Here is a 12,415-nt window from a genome sequence, read left to right on the forward strand (position 1 = left end):
AACCTGCTAGATTCTATGACTAAGCTACAACCGATTTATTCTAAATTAAGAATATTATTATAAAAAACACTAAGTCTTATTTTCTTTTTTCATGATTTCTTTTCATGTTTTTCATTGAAAAAAAGTATAGTTTCAACTGATTTCTTGTTTTTCAGTAGTTCCATGTCTGTCCTGTTTGCAGAGATGTAGAGGGTGTAAAAAAAAAAACAAGTTTTTTTAACTGAAAGTAAGGAGCGACATTAAAAGTTAAAACGAACAGAAATTACTTCGTATATAAAAGGGGCTGCTTCCTCATCAACGCCCCGCTCTTTACCCTAAGGCTTGACTCTTTCTCTAAACTCTTCTTTTTAAAACAGTAAAAAACTTTAGTGTAAACAGTGAAGCTTTGATGAGGAAGCAGCCCCTTTCATATACGAAGTAATTTCTGTTCGTTTTAAGTTTTAATGTCGCTCCTTACTTTCAGCTAAAACAAATTTTTTTATTTAATTTTTTAACGTTTTTGAATCAATGTATGTTTTGATTTTGGCTCTCAGCAGAGGAATAATTAAAAAGAATTTGTATTTTTTTTTTTGGCTAAATGGCTTTCTCATAGTTTTGATCGAATGATTTTGAGAAAAAAGAGCGGGGGAGGAAGCCTTGTTGCCTTCCGATTTTTTGGTTACTTAAAAAGACAAATAGAACTTTCAATTTTTTACGAAAGTGTTTATTAGTAAAAGATATACATAACTTATAAATTAGCTTACGTAACGAACTTTTGTATTCTCATGTTTTTATTACATACATGAGGGGGTTTGCCCCCTAGTCAGTACCTCGCTCTTTACACTAAAGCTTAATTTTTCCAATTCATTAAGAATGACCCCTGAATCACAAAAGCCTTAGAGTAAATAGTTGAAATTACTAAAAATACATTAGCGTAAAGAGCGAGGTATTAGGAGGAGGTGAGCCCCTCATATGCGTAATAATTTCTCTCCGTTTTCAGTTTTAATGCTGCCCCTTACTTCCCGTCGAAAAAAACTTTTTAATATTTATTTTTTCATTGTTTTTTTTTAAATAATGCTAGAGAATCCTGCGCTCCCTTCCTGGAAATTTTCTTCCCCATGACAAATTCCTCGATGAAAAGCTCCCCCAACATATCCCCCTCTTCTCAGCCCCTCCTCCCAACCAAAAAAAAACCTGGAAACGTCTGTACACTTCCCAATAACCATAACTATAATGTAAGCACTGGTCAAAGTTTGTAACTTGTGGCCCCTCCCACGGGGACTGTGGGGAGTAAGTTGTCCCCAAAGATATAGTTTTAAGGTTTTTGGACTACGCTAAATAAAATGGCTATCTCAGAATTTTGATCCGTTGACTTTGGGAAAATAATTAGCGTGGGAGGGGGCCTCCGTGCCCTCCAATTTTTTTGGTCACTTAAAAAGGGCACTAGAACTTTTTATTACCATTAGAATAATCCCTCTTGCAACATTCTAGGACCACTGGGTCGATACGATCACCTCTGAAAAAAAAAAAAACAAAAAAACAAACACAAATAAACACGCATCCGTGATCTGCCTTCTGGCAAAAAATACAAAGTCCCACATTTTTGTAGATAGGAGCTCGAAACTTCTACATAGGGTTCTCTTATACGCTGAATCTGATGGTGTGATTTTCCTTAACGTTCTATGACTTTTAGGGGGTGTTTCCCCCTATTTTCTAAAATAAGGCAAATTTTCTCAGGCTCGTAACTTTTGATGGGCAAGACTAAACTTGATGAAGCTTATATATTTAAAACCAGCATTAAAATGTGATTCTTTTGATGTAGCTATTGGTATCAAAATTCTATTTTTTAGAGTTTTGGTTACTATTGAGCCGGGTCGCTCCTTACTACAGTTCGTTACCACGAACTGTTTGAAAAGACCCTTACCTATCAGGGAAAACAATTTGACTTGAGCAAACGTGGCGAAACAGGGATTATAGTGTTTTGCAATTTTTCCGTTAATAAGCCTCACCTATTTACTTGATGATAAGGTTTCGAAGGTGGTATATTTGTATAAATATTAATGTAGCCTAGTACACATTAGGAAGTGTAGCCCCTGTTTTTGGCGTTTATTTTATATTAAGAACAAGAATGGATTAATTAAAAAGAATTATCTGCTCTAAGTAAAGAACAAAGTTGAAACTTAAAATGAGCAACAGTTTTCAAGTTACTTAATAATTTTTCTCCATATAATGGGGGGAAACTGTCCTCCTTCTCCCCCCCCAACGACACCACTGCTTCTTCCTCTTTTGTATCAGTGCATTCTTTTTGTTTAGGTAGTTTCACCTGGTTTCAAAACTACTTTCGGATCTCCAGCTAACGTTCCAGTTCAATACCCTTATTATATTGGGTCAGATCAACCAAATTACTATTACAGCCACTTTTCGGAAAGACAAAAACGACAGGTAATTACTTTAAATTTTATTGAGTTTTTTATTCATTTAAGATCAGACAGTGTGATAACTGATATTATTACAGTTTATATAAATAAACTAATATACAAGTATGATTTTATACTTAACTATCAATTGACTTATCAATCAAATTGACAGTTTGATAACTGATATTATAACAAATTATATAAACAAACTAATATAAAATTATAATATCATACTAAACTATCAAATGAGTTATTAATCAAATTGATAACTCCCTTATTTCTCGCTGACAACTCTATAATCTGATTGTTGTCAGATTTGTTTATCGGCTGTCATGCCAACAGTAAAAAAAAACTGTTGGAATCGTTTTCTCCAAATTCAAGATAAAAACAAAAATGTTGCATAAATTCAAGAATAATATATAAAATTAAACAAAAATTTAACCGATGTAAGTTCTCAAACATAAAAAGACAATGAAAAAAACCTGGTTCCCAATGATTTCTTGTTTTTCAGTCATTCCATGTCTGTCCTATTTGCACATGTAGAGACTGTATTCATATTCATTTTTGTAAGTTTTAAAACAAGAAAATCTTATATTGAACTGATATATTTTAGAAAGTAAAAGACCCTTACCTATCAGGGTAAACAATTTGACTTGAGCAAACTTGGCGAAATAAGAAGCATAATACATTTTCGCAATTTTGCCATTAACTATTCTCACCTATTTATTTGATGATAAGGTGATTCGAAGGTGGCATATTTGAATAAATATAAATGTTGAACACATTAGGAAGTTTAACGCCTGTTTTTTTTCTTCTATATTAAGACGAGGAAGGATTAATTAAAAAAAAAAATCATCTGATCAAAGTGAAGAATGAAGCTGAAACTTAAAACTAGCAACAGTTTTTAAGTTACTTTATAATTTTCCATCAAATTATTTGTGGGGGCAACTGCCCCCCTTGTTCCCTCAACGACGCCACTGTCGACAAGAAGAACTTTTATTGAAATCAAACATTTTAAGATCAGATTCTCAATTAAATTGAAATTCTAGAATCCAATCGTCAGTTCAACCGCTTGGTAGTCAATTCTGCCTGGAATTTCAGTAATGCTAAGCGTGAATCCGGATCTTCATTCAAACTTTATATTTTTGGAAACTACAATAACACTTTCATTCATTTTTTTTTATCTTTACTTCGTATCTTCTAAATCAACATAGTTAGTTTTCTTTCCCTAAGCTACAAAACAAAAATAGAAGAAATCCTCAACTGTACTATTAAATAAAAAAAAAAAACAACCAAAATTAGGGCTTATTTATTAACAAGCTTTAAAAAAAATATTTCGATTTTTTTTCGAACATCCGACTTCTAAGACCTGAAAAAATGCAAAAACCATTGACAATCGATAGCTTCTTAGTAATTATCCGTTGATCACTCTTCTTCCTATATTTTCTCGCTTGTTAATATTTTTATAAGTAAATTCTGACGAACAAAATATTTCTAAGAGAAATCTGAGGTTATTTGAACTATTTCGAGAGTGGAAACATTTGAATATTATTTTGATCCTGTTTCTCTCCCAAAGGGCTAAATCAAATCTTTGAATATAATATTTCAAATATGCATGACATATATTTTGTCCTGGATATTAGTTGTGACTCTTAAGTTTTGTTTTTTGTTTTTCTCCTGCATTTACCAATGAAAAAGTATATAATCCATTCTTATTCTGTGGGACAGTGTTCGTGCGAAACCAAGGGAAACAAAAGCCCTTGAATGGACCTTTCTAGCAATACAGCTTCTATGCACTTTTTAGGTCTCTAATGCTGAGAGTTTGGAAACTCAAGAAATGCTAAAGAAGATGGTTGATGAAAAGGTTGGAAACATGACCTGCATTATGAGGGAACTAAAGTTTGTAAGTCAGAAGCACTCTTGGGTTATTTTTTTTTTTTTTTAAGACCAGACCATGTTTGAAGGTTAAAAAACCTTTGAACGAAGACCTTTCAAAATATCACAAATTTTGAAGTTTTTCTATCTAGAATTTTGTGTAGTTTTCACATAATTGGCTTGTTGTTCTTTTTTGTTGAATTCCTCTTCCCTGAAGCATGGGCCACTTAAAGTGGAGTTTTATTCGTAAATGCCTTGTTAAAATTATCCAATTACATTCGCTGGAACTAGCTTAAATGTAATGTTTGATCAAAAAAAAAAGTGATTTCTTCCGCCTTGACAATAGTTTTTACTATCTCTTATATTTTATGCTCTTCTGCTTTACGATACTTGATATATTGTAGGCCTACTATTCTTGCGCTCTTTTCCTTCCTTTCTTGAATTTTTCATCTTATCTGGAGCGCATATTTTTCTGTATGTTAATGCAGTTCAGTTTTGCCTTGCTTTTAGTAAAAAAGTAATCATTAAAATTCTAGCTAAGTGGTCCCCGTTCAAATCCTTAGCTCACCACTGCTCATAAAGCGACAGGGGTCTGTGTTGTATTGTCTTCAGGTGGTTGCTGTAGGAGGACAAGACCCCGGCTAGCACACTTGAGGCTCTAAAGATTATAGCCTAAACCTCATTGCGTATACCCTAAACCTCATTTTCATACTTGTAAGAGCACATATCTAGACATAATTAATGTTCAGTAGCCAAATGACAATTATGTGAGTACATTTTTTATTTGAGTTGAATGAAACTGGTCTTATGACATGCGCTTGGGTAATGTAAACCGGATGCATTTTATTATATACACCGAATTATCATTAATCAAAAAGCGACACATCTGCTTTTCCTTTTTTCTTATGACACGCCCTTGGGCAAAGTAAACCTGCTTTCCCCAAACCCCTTTTTTGGACTCGGAATTTCTTGTGACTTTGAGTTTCTTTCTTTGTCTTAGAATGACATGTAATCTTTGATCAACATAGTGTTTTGGATTTTTATATTGTTGTGACTGCCCCCTTGGAACTTTATGGCTGGTCATCGACACTACCTAGTTTATTGTATGTTTCGAATAAGTGGTTTTTGCACATTGGAAGAATAAACACTTACATTATGCATTAAAAAGTGAAGATGAAACATTTCAAGAAAGTGTATACACATGATGAAGTTATCGTAGCATCGAATACTGACAAAGACAAATATTTGAACTATGAAACAAGTAATAGTGGCAAAACTATAGGAAATATATGCGTGTGTTGTCATAAAAGTGAGTGAGTAGATTCCTTTGGACTATCGAGAAAATTCACCATTATTGATGGCGGATATTTGGGAGTAACATTTCCAGAGATGATAGCACTCAAAGAGAGTGCAATAATAAAGCTCTTAGTTGATGACGAAGGTCAACTTCTTGCTAATGGTTCTGGTAACACGTTGCCTGTTGATAGATCTTATCACCGACGTTCTGGTATCAACATTCAAATGAAAGGCCTACTACTGCGCCAATGTCATAATGCATATCTTGTCTATGTGCCAAAACTGCAAACTATGTAAAGATAATATGGTAATAGACTATGAAATCACAAGTAAAATAAAAAGGAATGTGGCAGACAATATAACACCGGGGGTACAAAGATGAATTGAAGAAAAACAAATCACCTACACACGTTACTAGTACCATCAAAAGTTTAACAACAGATACTGTCAGATGACCCAATAATATTAATGATGAAATGGTTGATGCGATTGTAGATGACACCATGTTAAAACTCGTATATGCACCCAAAATAGAATAAGTACCATGTCAAGAGAAAATAAAATGAAGTATTTTATGAAATAGATTCATTTTGTTTTTTATGATGATATTCTACATGCCATTATTTCAGTAAAAATATTGCATTGCATTACTTTGTTATCTTTCCATTATTTTTAGGGTAAGTAAGCAACTGAAACGTTTAAAATGTCTACTAAAAAGAAGGAGATTTAAGAAAAGGAATTTTCAGAGAAATAGGTACTGCTAGTTGGCTCATAGGGGGTACATAGAATCTGAGGTAGGTTAACAAGGTTTTTACCGAGGTCTGAGAGAGATGAGCTGGATTTTTTCCAAGATCCACACATACAGGCGAACAGGCAAGTTTATTCAACTTAATGACATTCTAATACCATGGAAAAGAACAACTATTGAATGCCTCGCCGTTTACGCTTAGATGTGAAACCTAGATTAGGAGGAATTTTTGAGATTTTTTTTCATGGGTCAAAGATGAAATAATAAGACGCTTCTTGAATTTTTTCCTATAAAGTATGCAGCTACATTAAGACTAAAAACAAACGGAAGTTGTTCCATATATGAAGAAGCTAATCTCTCTTATTGCCTCGCTGTTTACACTAAGAGGTGAAACCAAAACCAGAGGATTTTTCATTAAGATTTTTCATTAGCCAGAGTTTATTTTTCATAGTGACATTCTAATAGCATGGAAAAGAATGACCATTGAATGCCTCACTGTTTAAACTAAGAAGTGAAACCAAACCCAGAGGAGTTAGTGATATTTTTCATTGACCAGAGTTTATCTTTCTTATTGATATTCTAACAATATGGGAATTATCAGAAATCGATATTGGGAGTGAAAAAGATGTATATTCCAGTTTTAAAAAAGTGGATTAGGTAGAATATTAAGAAAAGAACTTATTCTGAAATGATACAATAAAGCCTTTTGAAACGTATTGATTGCTGTTGGGGTATGCATAAAGTCGAAATGTAATGTTGGGAGTGAAAAAAGATGTGTACTCTAACTTAAAAATGGGCCTAGGAGGAATATTAAGAAAAGAACTTGTTTTGAAATAATGTAATAAGGTCTTTTGATGGTAAATTTCGAGTCTTGTAATTGATGACGCAGTATCAAAAAATTAATATAAAAGTACTCCTGTATACAATAAACTCACTTAGTTGCCGAATTCCCAGTGTCTTAGTTGCTGACTGAGCCTCAACAATTTAAAAAAGCACTTTCGACTATAATAAACTTAACTACTAGGCTAATTCAGAGTCTTTTAATTTGTGACTGAGTATCAAAAATTAATAAAAAATCTTTTTGCATACAACAACCCCACCTAGTAGGTAAATTTCGAGTATTATAGTTACTGACTGAGTATTAAAAATTTAATAAAAGCACTTTGACTACAATGAACGCAAATAATTGAAAAATTCTGAGTGTTTTATTTGCTGGTTGTGTACCAAAAACATTGATAAAAGTATTTCTGACTACAACAAACTCAACTACAAAAGTAAATCCAGAGTCATTTAATTGGTAACTGAGCATCAAGAATGAAGATGATTAATCAAAATGGCTAATCAAGAATTAGTCATTTCGATTAAGAATTGAGATGGCTATGGCATGTTTTGTGGCTGAAGGATGACAGATTGCCAAAGATTGTTCTTTTTGGCCAACCGTCTAGGGTTAACGGAAAGCAGGTCGTCAACGTTTGGGATGGGAGGATGTCATAATAAAAGATTCAAAGGAAATGAGAGCTTCTTGGAAGAGTGAAAAGAGGGAGGCTTTGAATACATTGGGATGGAGAAAGAGCGTTCGTAGCTGTGTTGGCCTCAGGCATATAGGTGCTGCGGTTAGTTTTAGTAGTAGTAGTAGTAGTAGTAGTAGTAGGAGTAGTAGTACTAATAGTAACAAAAATGAATAAAAAGCCTTTTTCCATACAGCAAACTCACCTAGTAGGTAAATTCCTAGTAGGTAAAGTAGGTATCAAAAATTTAATGAAAACAAATTCCAACTCTTTTAATTGGTGACTGAGTATCAAACAATTACTAAAAAAGCACCTTTCCACAGAATAAACTCAGCTAGTAGGTAAATTCCGAATATCCGAATCGCTGACTGAGCATCAAAAGTTTAATAAAAGCACTTTTGACTGCTATAAACTGAAGGAGTTGAGAAATTCTGTGTATTTTAGTTACCGTTAGAATAGTATTTAAAAGCACTCTTGACTGCAACAGAATCAGCTTGCTCGTAAATTTGGTGTGTTTTAGTTACCGACAGTGTATAAAAATATTTAGAAATAGCACTTTTGAGTACAACCAACTCAGCTAGTTGGTAAATTCTGACCCTTTTAATTGGTGACTGAATAACAACATATTAATAAAAGAGTACTTTTACATACACCAAACTCCGCTAGTAGGTAAATGCCAAGTTACTTAGTTGCTGACGGAGCATCAAACTTTAAATAAAATCCTTTTTGACCACAACAAATTCAGGTAGTTGATGAATTCCGAGTGTTTTATTTGCTGGCCTAGTACCAGAAAAATTAATAAAACCACTTCTGACTACAACAAACTCAGCTACTTGGTAAATTCCAAGTATTTTAAATGGTGACTAAATATTAACCAATCAATAAGAAAGAACAATGGCATAGAACAAACTCAGCTAATAAGTATATTTCGAATGTCTTGGTTCCTGACTGAGCATAAAAGATTTAATAAATACACTTTTGACCACGAGGGATTTGATAAATTCGAGTATTTTAGCTGCTGACAGAGTACCAAAAAATTAATAAAAGAACTTTTGACTACAACAAACTGAGCTAGCAGGTAAATTTCGAGTATTTTCGCTACTCACAGTGTATCGTCGAATTTAATAATTACACTTTTGATTACAACAAACCCAGCTACTTGCTCATTCTGACTCTTTTAATTGGTGTCTGAGTATCAACTAATTAATAAAAGAGTACTTTTACATACAAAAAACTCCGCTAGTAGATAGATTCCGAGTATCTTAGTTGCTGAATGATGACCCAAAATTTAATAAAAGCACTCTGGTTTACAATAAACTAAGAGAGTTGATAAATTCCGAGGTTTTTAGTTGCTGAGAGAGTACCAAAAAATTAATAAAAGCACTTGACTACAACAAACTTAACTATCTGGTAAATTCCGAGTTTTTTTGTTACCCACAGCGTATCAAAAAATTTAAGAATGGCAATCTTGTTTAAAACAGACTCAGCTGCTTGGTAAATTCTGAGTCTTTTAATTCGTAACTGAGCATAAGAAATTATATAAAAGCACTTTTGTATACAAGAAACTCAGCAGGTAAGTAAATTTAGAGAGTCTTATTTGCTGACTGACTATAAAAAAAAAATAATGAAAGCACTTGTTATACAAAGTCTTTTAATTAGAGACTAAATATCAAAAAATCTAATAAGAAAGCACCATTGCATGGAAAAACCTCAGCTAGTAGGTAACTAACGAATGTCTTAGTTGCTGATTGAGCACAAAGAATGTAAATGCACTAATAAAGTCAGGTTGTAGGAAATGCTTTAGCATCTTAGTTGCTAACTGAGTATCTAAAATTTAATAAAAACACTTTTGACTACACAAAACTCAGGTAATTTGTAAATTCAGAGTGTTTTAGATGCTGGATGAGTACCAAAACATTAACAAAAGCACTTTTGGCTGCAAAAAACTCAGCAACTTGGTAAATTCCAAGTCTTTTAATTGGTGACTGAGTATGAAAAAATTAAAATAAGGCACTTTTGACTACAATACAGTGAGTTGATAAATTCAATGGTTTAGTTGCTGGCTGAACACAAATAAAAAATAAAAGCACTTTTTACTAAAACAAACTCAGCTACTCGGTAAATTCCAATTGGTAAGAGTCTTTTTATTTGTAAGAGTCTTTTAATTGGTGACTGACTATGAAAAAATAACAAAAAGCACTTTTGCATACACCGAAACCAGCTAGTAGGTAAACTGAGGGAGTTGATCAAATCCAAGCGATTTAGCTGCTGGGTGAGTGCCAAAAACTAATCAGGCACTTTTGACTACAAACAACAAGTTTCATGGTCAACTCAAAATCTTTTAATTAGTGACTGAGCATCAAAACTAATGAGAAGGCACTAGTGCATGGAAAAGACTCAGCTAGTAAGTAAATTACGAATGTTTTAGTCGCTTATTGAGCATCAAAAATTAAATGCATTAATAAAGTCAGGTAGTAGGTAAATTCCTAGTATCTTAGTTGCTAACTGAGTATCAAAAATTTAAAGCACTTTTGACCTCACAGAACTCAGGTAATTGATAAATTCCGAGTCTTTCCGAGTCTTACTTGCTGGCTAAATACCATAAAAATTAATGAAAGCACTTTTGAATAAAACAAACTCAGCAACTTGGTAAATTCCAAGTGTTTGAATTGGTGACTGAGTATCAACAAATTTAAAAAAGGACTTTTAACTGAGGTAGTTGATAAATTCAGTATTTTAGTTGCTGGCTGAATACCAAAAAAATATATTAAGCAGTTTTTACTAAAACAAAATCAACTACTCGGTAAATTCTGAGTCTTTTAATTGGTGACTGACTATGAAAAAATTAATAAAAAGCACTTTTGCATACACAAAATCAGCTAGTAGGTAAATTCTGAGTGTATTAGTTCCAGAGGGAGCATTAAATATTTAATAAAATTAAGTTTGACTACAATAAACTCATGTAGTTGATAAATTCCGAGTGTTTTACTTGCTGACTGATTACCAAAAAATTGATAATAACACTTTTGACTACAACAAACTCAGCTACTTGGTATATTCTGAGCTCTTCCGAGTATTTTACCTGCTGACTGAATACCAAAAAAATTAATAAAAGCACTTGTGACTGCAACAAACTCAGCATCTTGATAAATTCCAAGCCTTTTCAAGTCTTATTTGATGGCTGATTACCATAAAAATTAATAAAAGCCCTTCCTACTACAACATACTAAGCTGCTTGGTAAATTGCGGGTCATTTAATTGGTGACTGAGCAACAAAGAGTTAATAAAAGCACTTTTGATTTCAACAAACTCAGGTACTTGGTCAATTAAGTCTTTTAATTCGTGACTGAGTATCAAAAGAATTAAGAAAAAGACTTTTTGTGCACAAACAAATCAGCTAGAAGGTAAATTCCGAACGTTTTAGTTGCTAACTGATTATCAAAAATTTTGTAAAAGTATTTTGACTACAATAAATTCAGGTAGATGATAAAATCATATTGTTTTAGTTACTGGCTGAATACCAAAAAATTAATAAAAGCACTTTTGACAACAACAAACTCAGCTACTTGGTCAATTCTGAGTCTTTTAATTCGTGACTAGGTAATAAAAATTTAATAAAAAAGAACTTTCGCATAGAACAAACTCAGCTATTGGAAACTTGAATAAACTCAGGTAGTTATAAATTTTGAATGTTTTACTTACTGGCCGAGTACTAAAACAAAGAATGAAAAATTTTGACAATAACAAACTCAACTGGAAGTCTTTTAATTGGTGACTGAGTATAAAAAATCAATCACAAAAGCACTTTTTCGTTGATCAAATTCAGCTAGTATGTAATTCTTGGCCAGCCACGCTAACCTAAACGACCCTAACTTAAAAGTAGTTAACTTAATTTAACCCAACTTCACTTTCATATGTCTTTTGCGTGTCGGAATTTACCTACTAGCTGAGTTTTTTCTTTGAAAAATTACTTTTTATTAATTTTTGATACTCTGTCACCAATTAAAAAACTGAATTTACCAAGTAGTTGAGTTTGTTGCAGTCAAAAGTGCCTTTGTTATTTTTTTCGTACTCGGCCAGCAACTAAAACACTGGGAATTTTTCAACTAACTCAGTTAATGTAGTCAAAAGTGCTTTTATTTAATTTTTGACACTTAATCAGGAACTAAAAACTCGGAATTTACTGACTAGCTGATTTTGTTCCAAGTCAAAGTACTTTTTTTAGAATGGACCAAGTAGCTGAGTCTTTTGTAGTCGAAGTACATTGGTTTTATTTTAGTATTCAGCCATCAAGTAAAACACTCAAAAAGACTCGAAATTTACCAAGTAACTGAGATTGTTCTAGTCAAAAGTGCTTTTATTAATTTTTTTGGCATTTGATCAGTAAGTAAAATACTTGGAATTTATTAAGTACCTGAATTTTGATGCATAGTCAGCAATTCAGACACTCGGAATTGGCCTAATATCTGAGTATGTTGTATGCAAAAGTTTTTATTATTTTTTATACGCAGTCACCATTTAAAAGAATTTACCAAGTAGCTGAGTTTGTTGTATTCAAAAGTACTATTATTAGTTTGCTTGATACATTGTCG

At 32.7% G+C, this 12,415-nt stretch overlaps 1 protein-coding gene across 2 annotated transcripts in view; it reads left to right on the forward strand.

The window, feature by feature from the left end:
- Window positions 1-12,415, forward strand: part of LOC136038715 (uncharacterized) — a 69,176-nt gene that overhangs the window by 30,421 nt on the left and 26,340 nt on the right. For both annotated transcript variants that reach the window (XM_065722041.1, XM_065722042.1), the window contains exons 4-5: window positions 2,293-2,421; window positions 4,201-4,299. In XM_065722041.1, the coding sequence (XP_065578113.1) occupies window positions 2,293-2,421; window positions 4,201-4,299 (228 nt within the window). The remainder of the gene's footprint in view (window positions 1-2,292; window positions 2,422-4,200; window positions 4,300-12,415) is intronic.

This window comes from Artemia franciscana, chromosome 18 (assembly GCF_032884065.1).
Source record: "Artemia franciscana chromosome 18, ASM3288406v1, whole genome shotgun sequence".
Classification (NCBI taxonomy): domain Eukaryota; kingdom Metazoa; phylum Arthropoda; class Branchiopoda; order Anostraca; family Artemiidae; genus Artemia; species Artemia franciscana.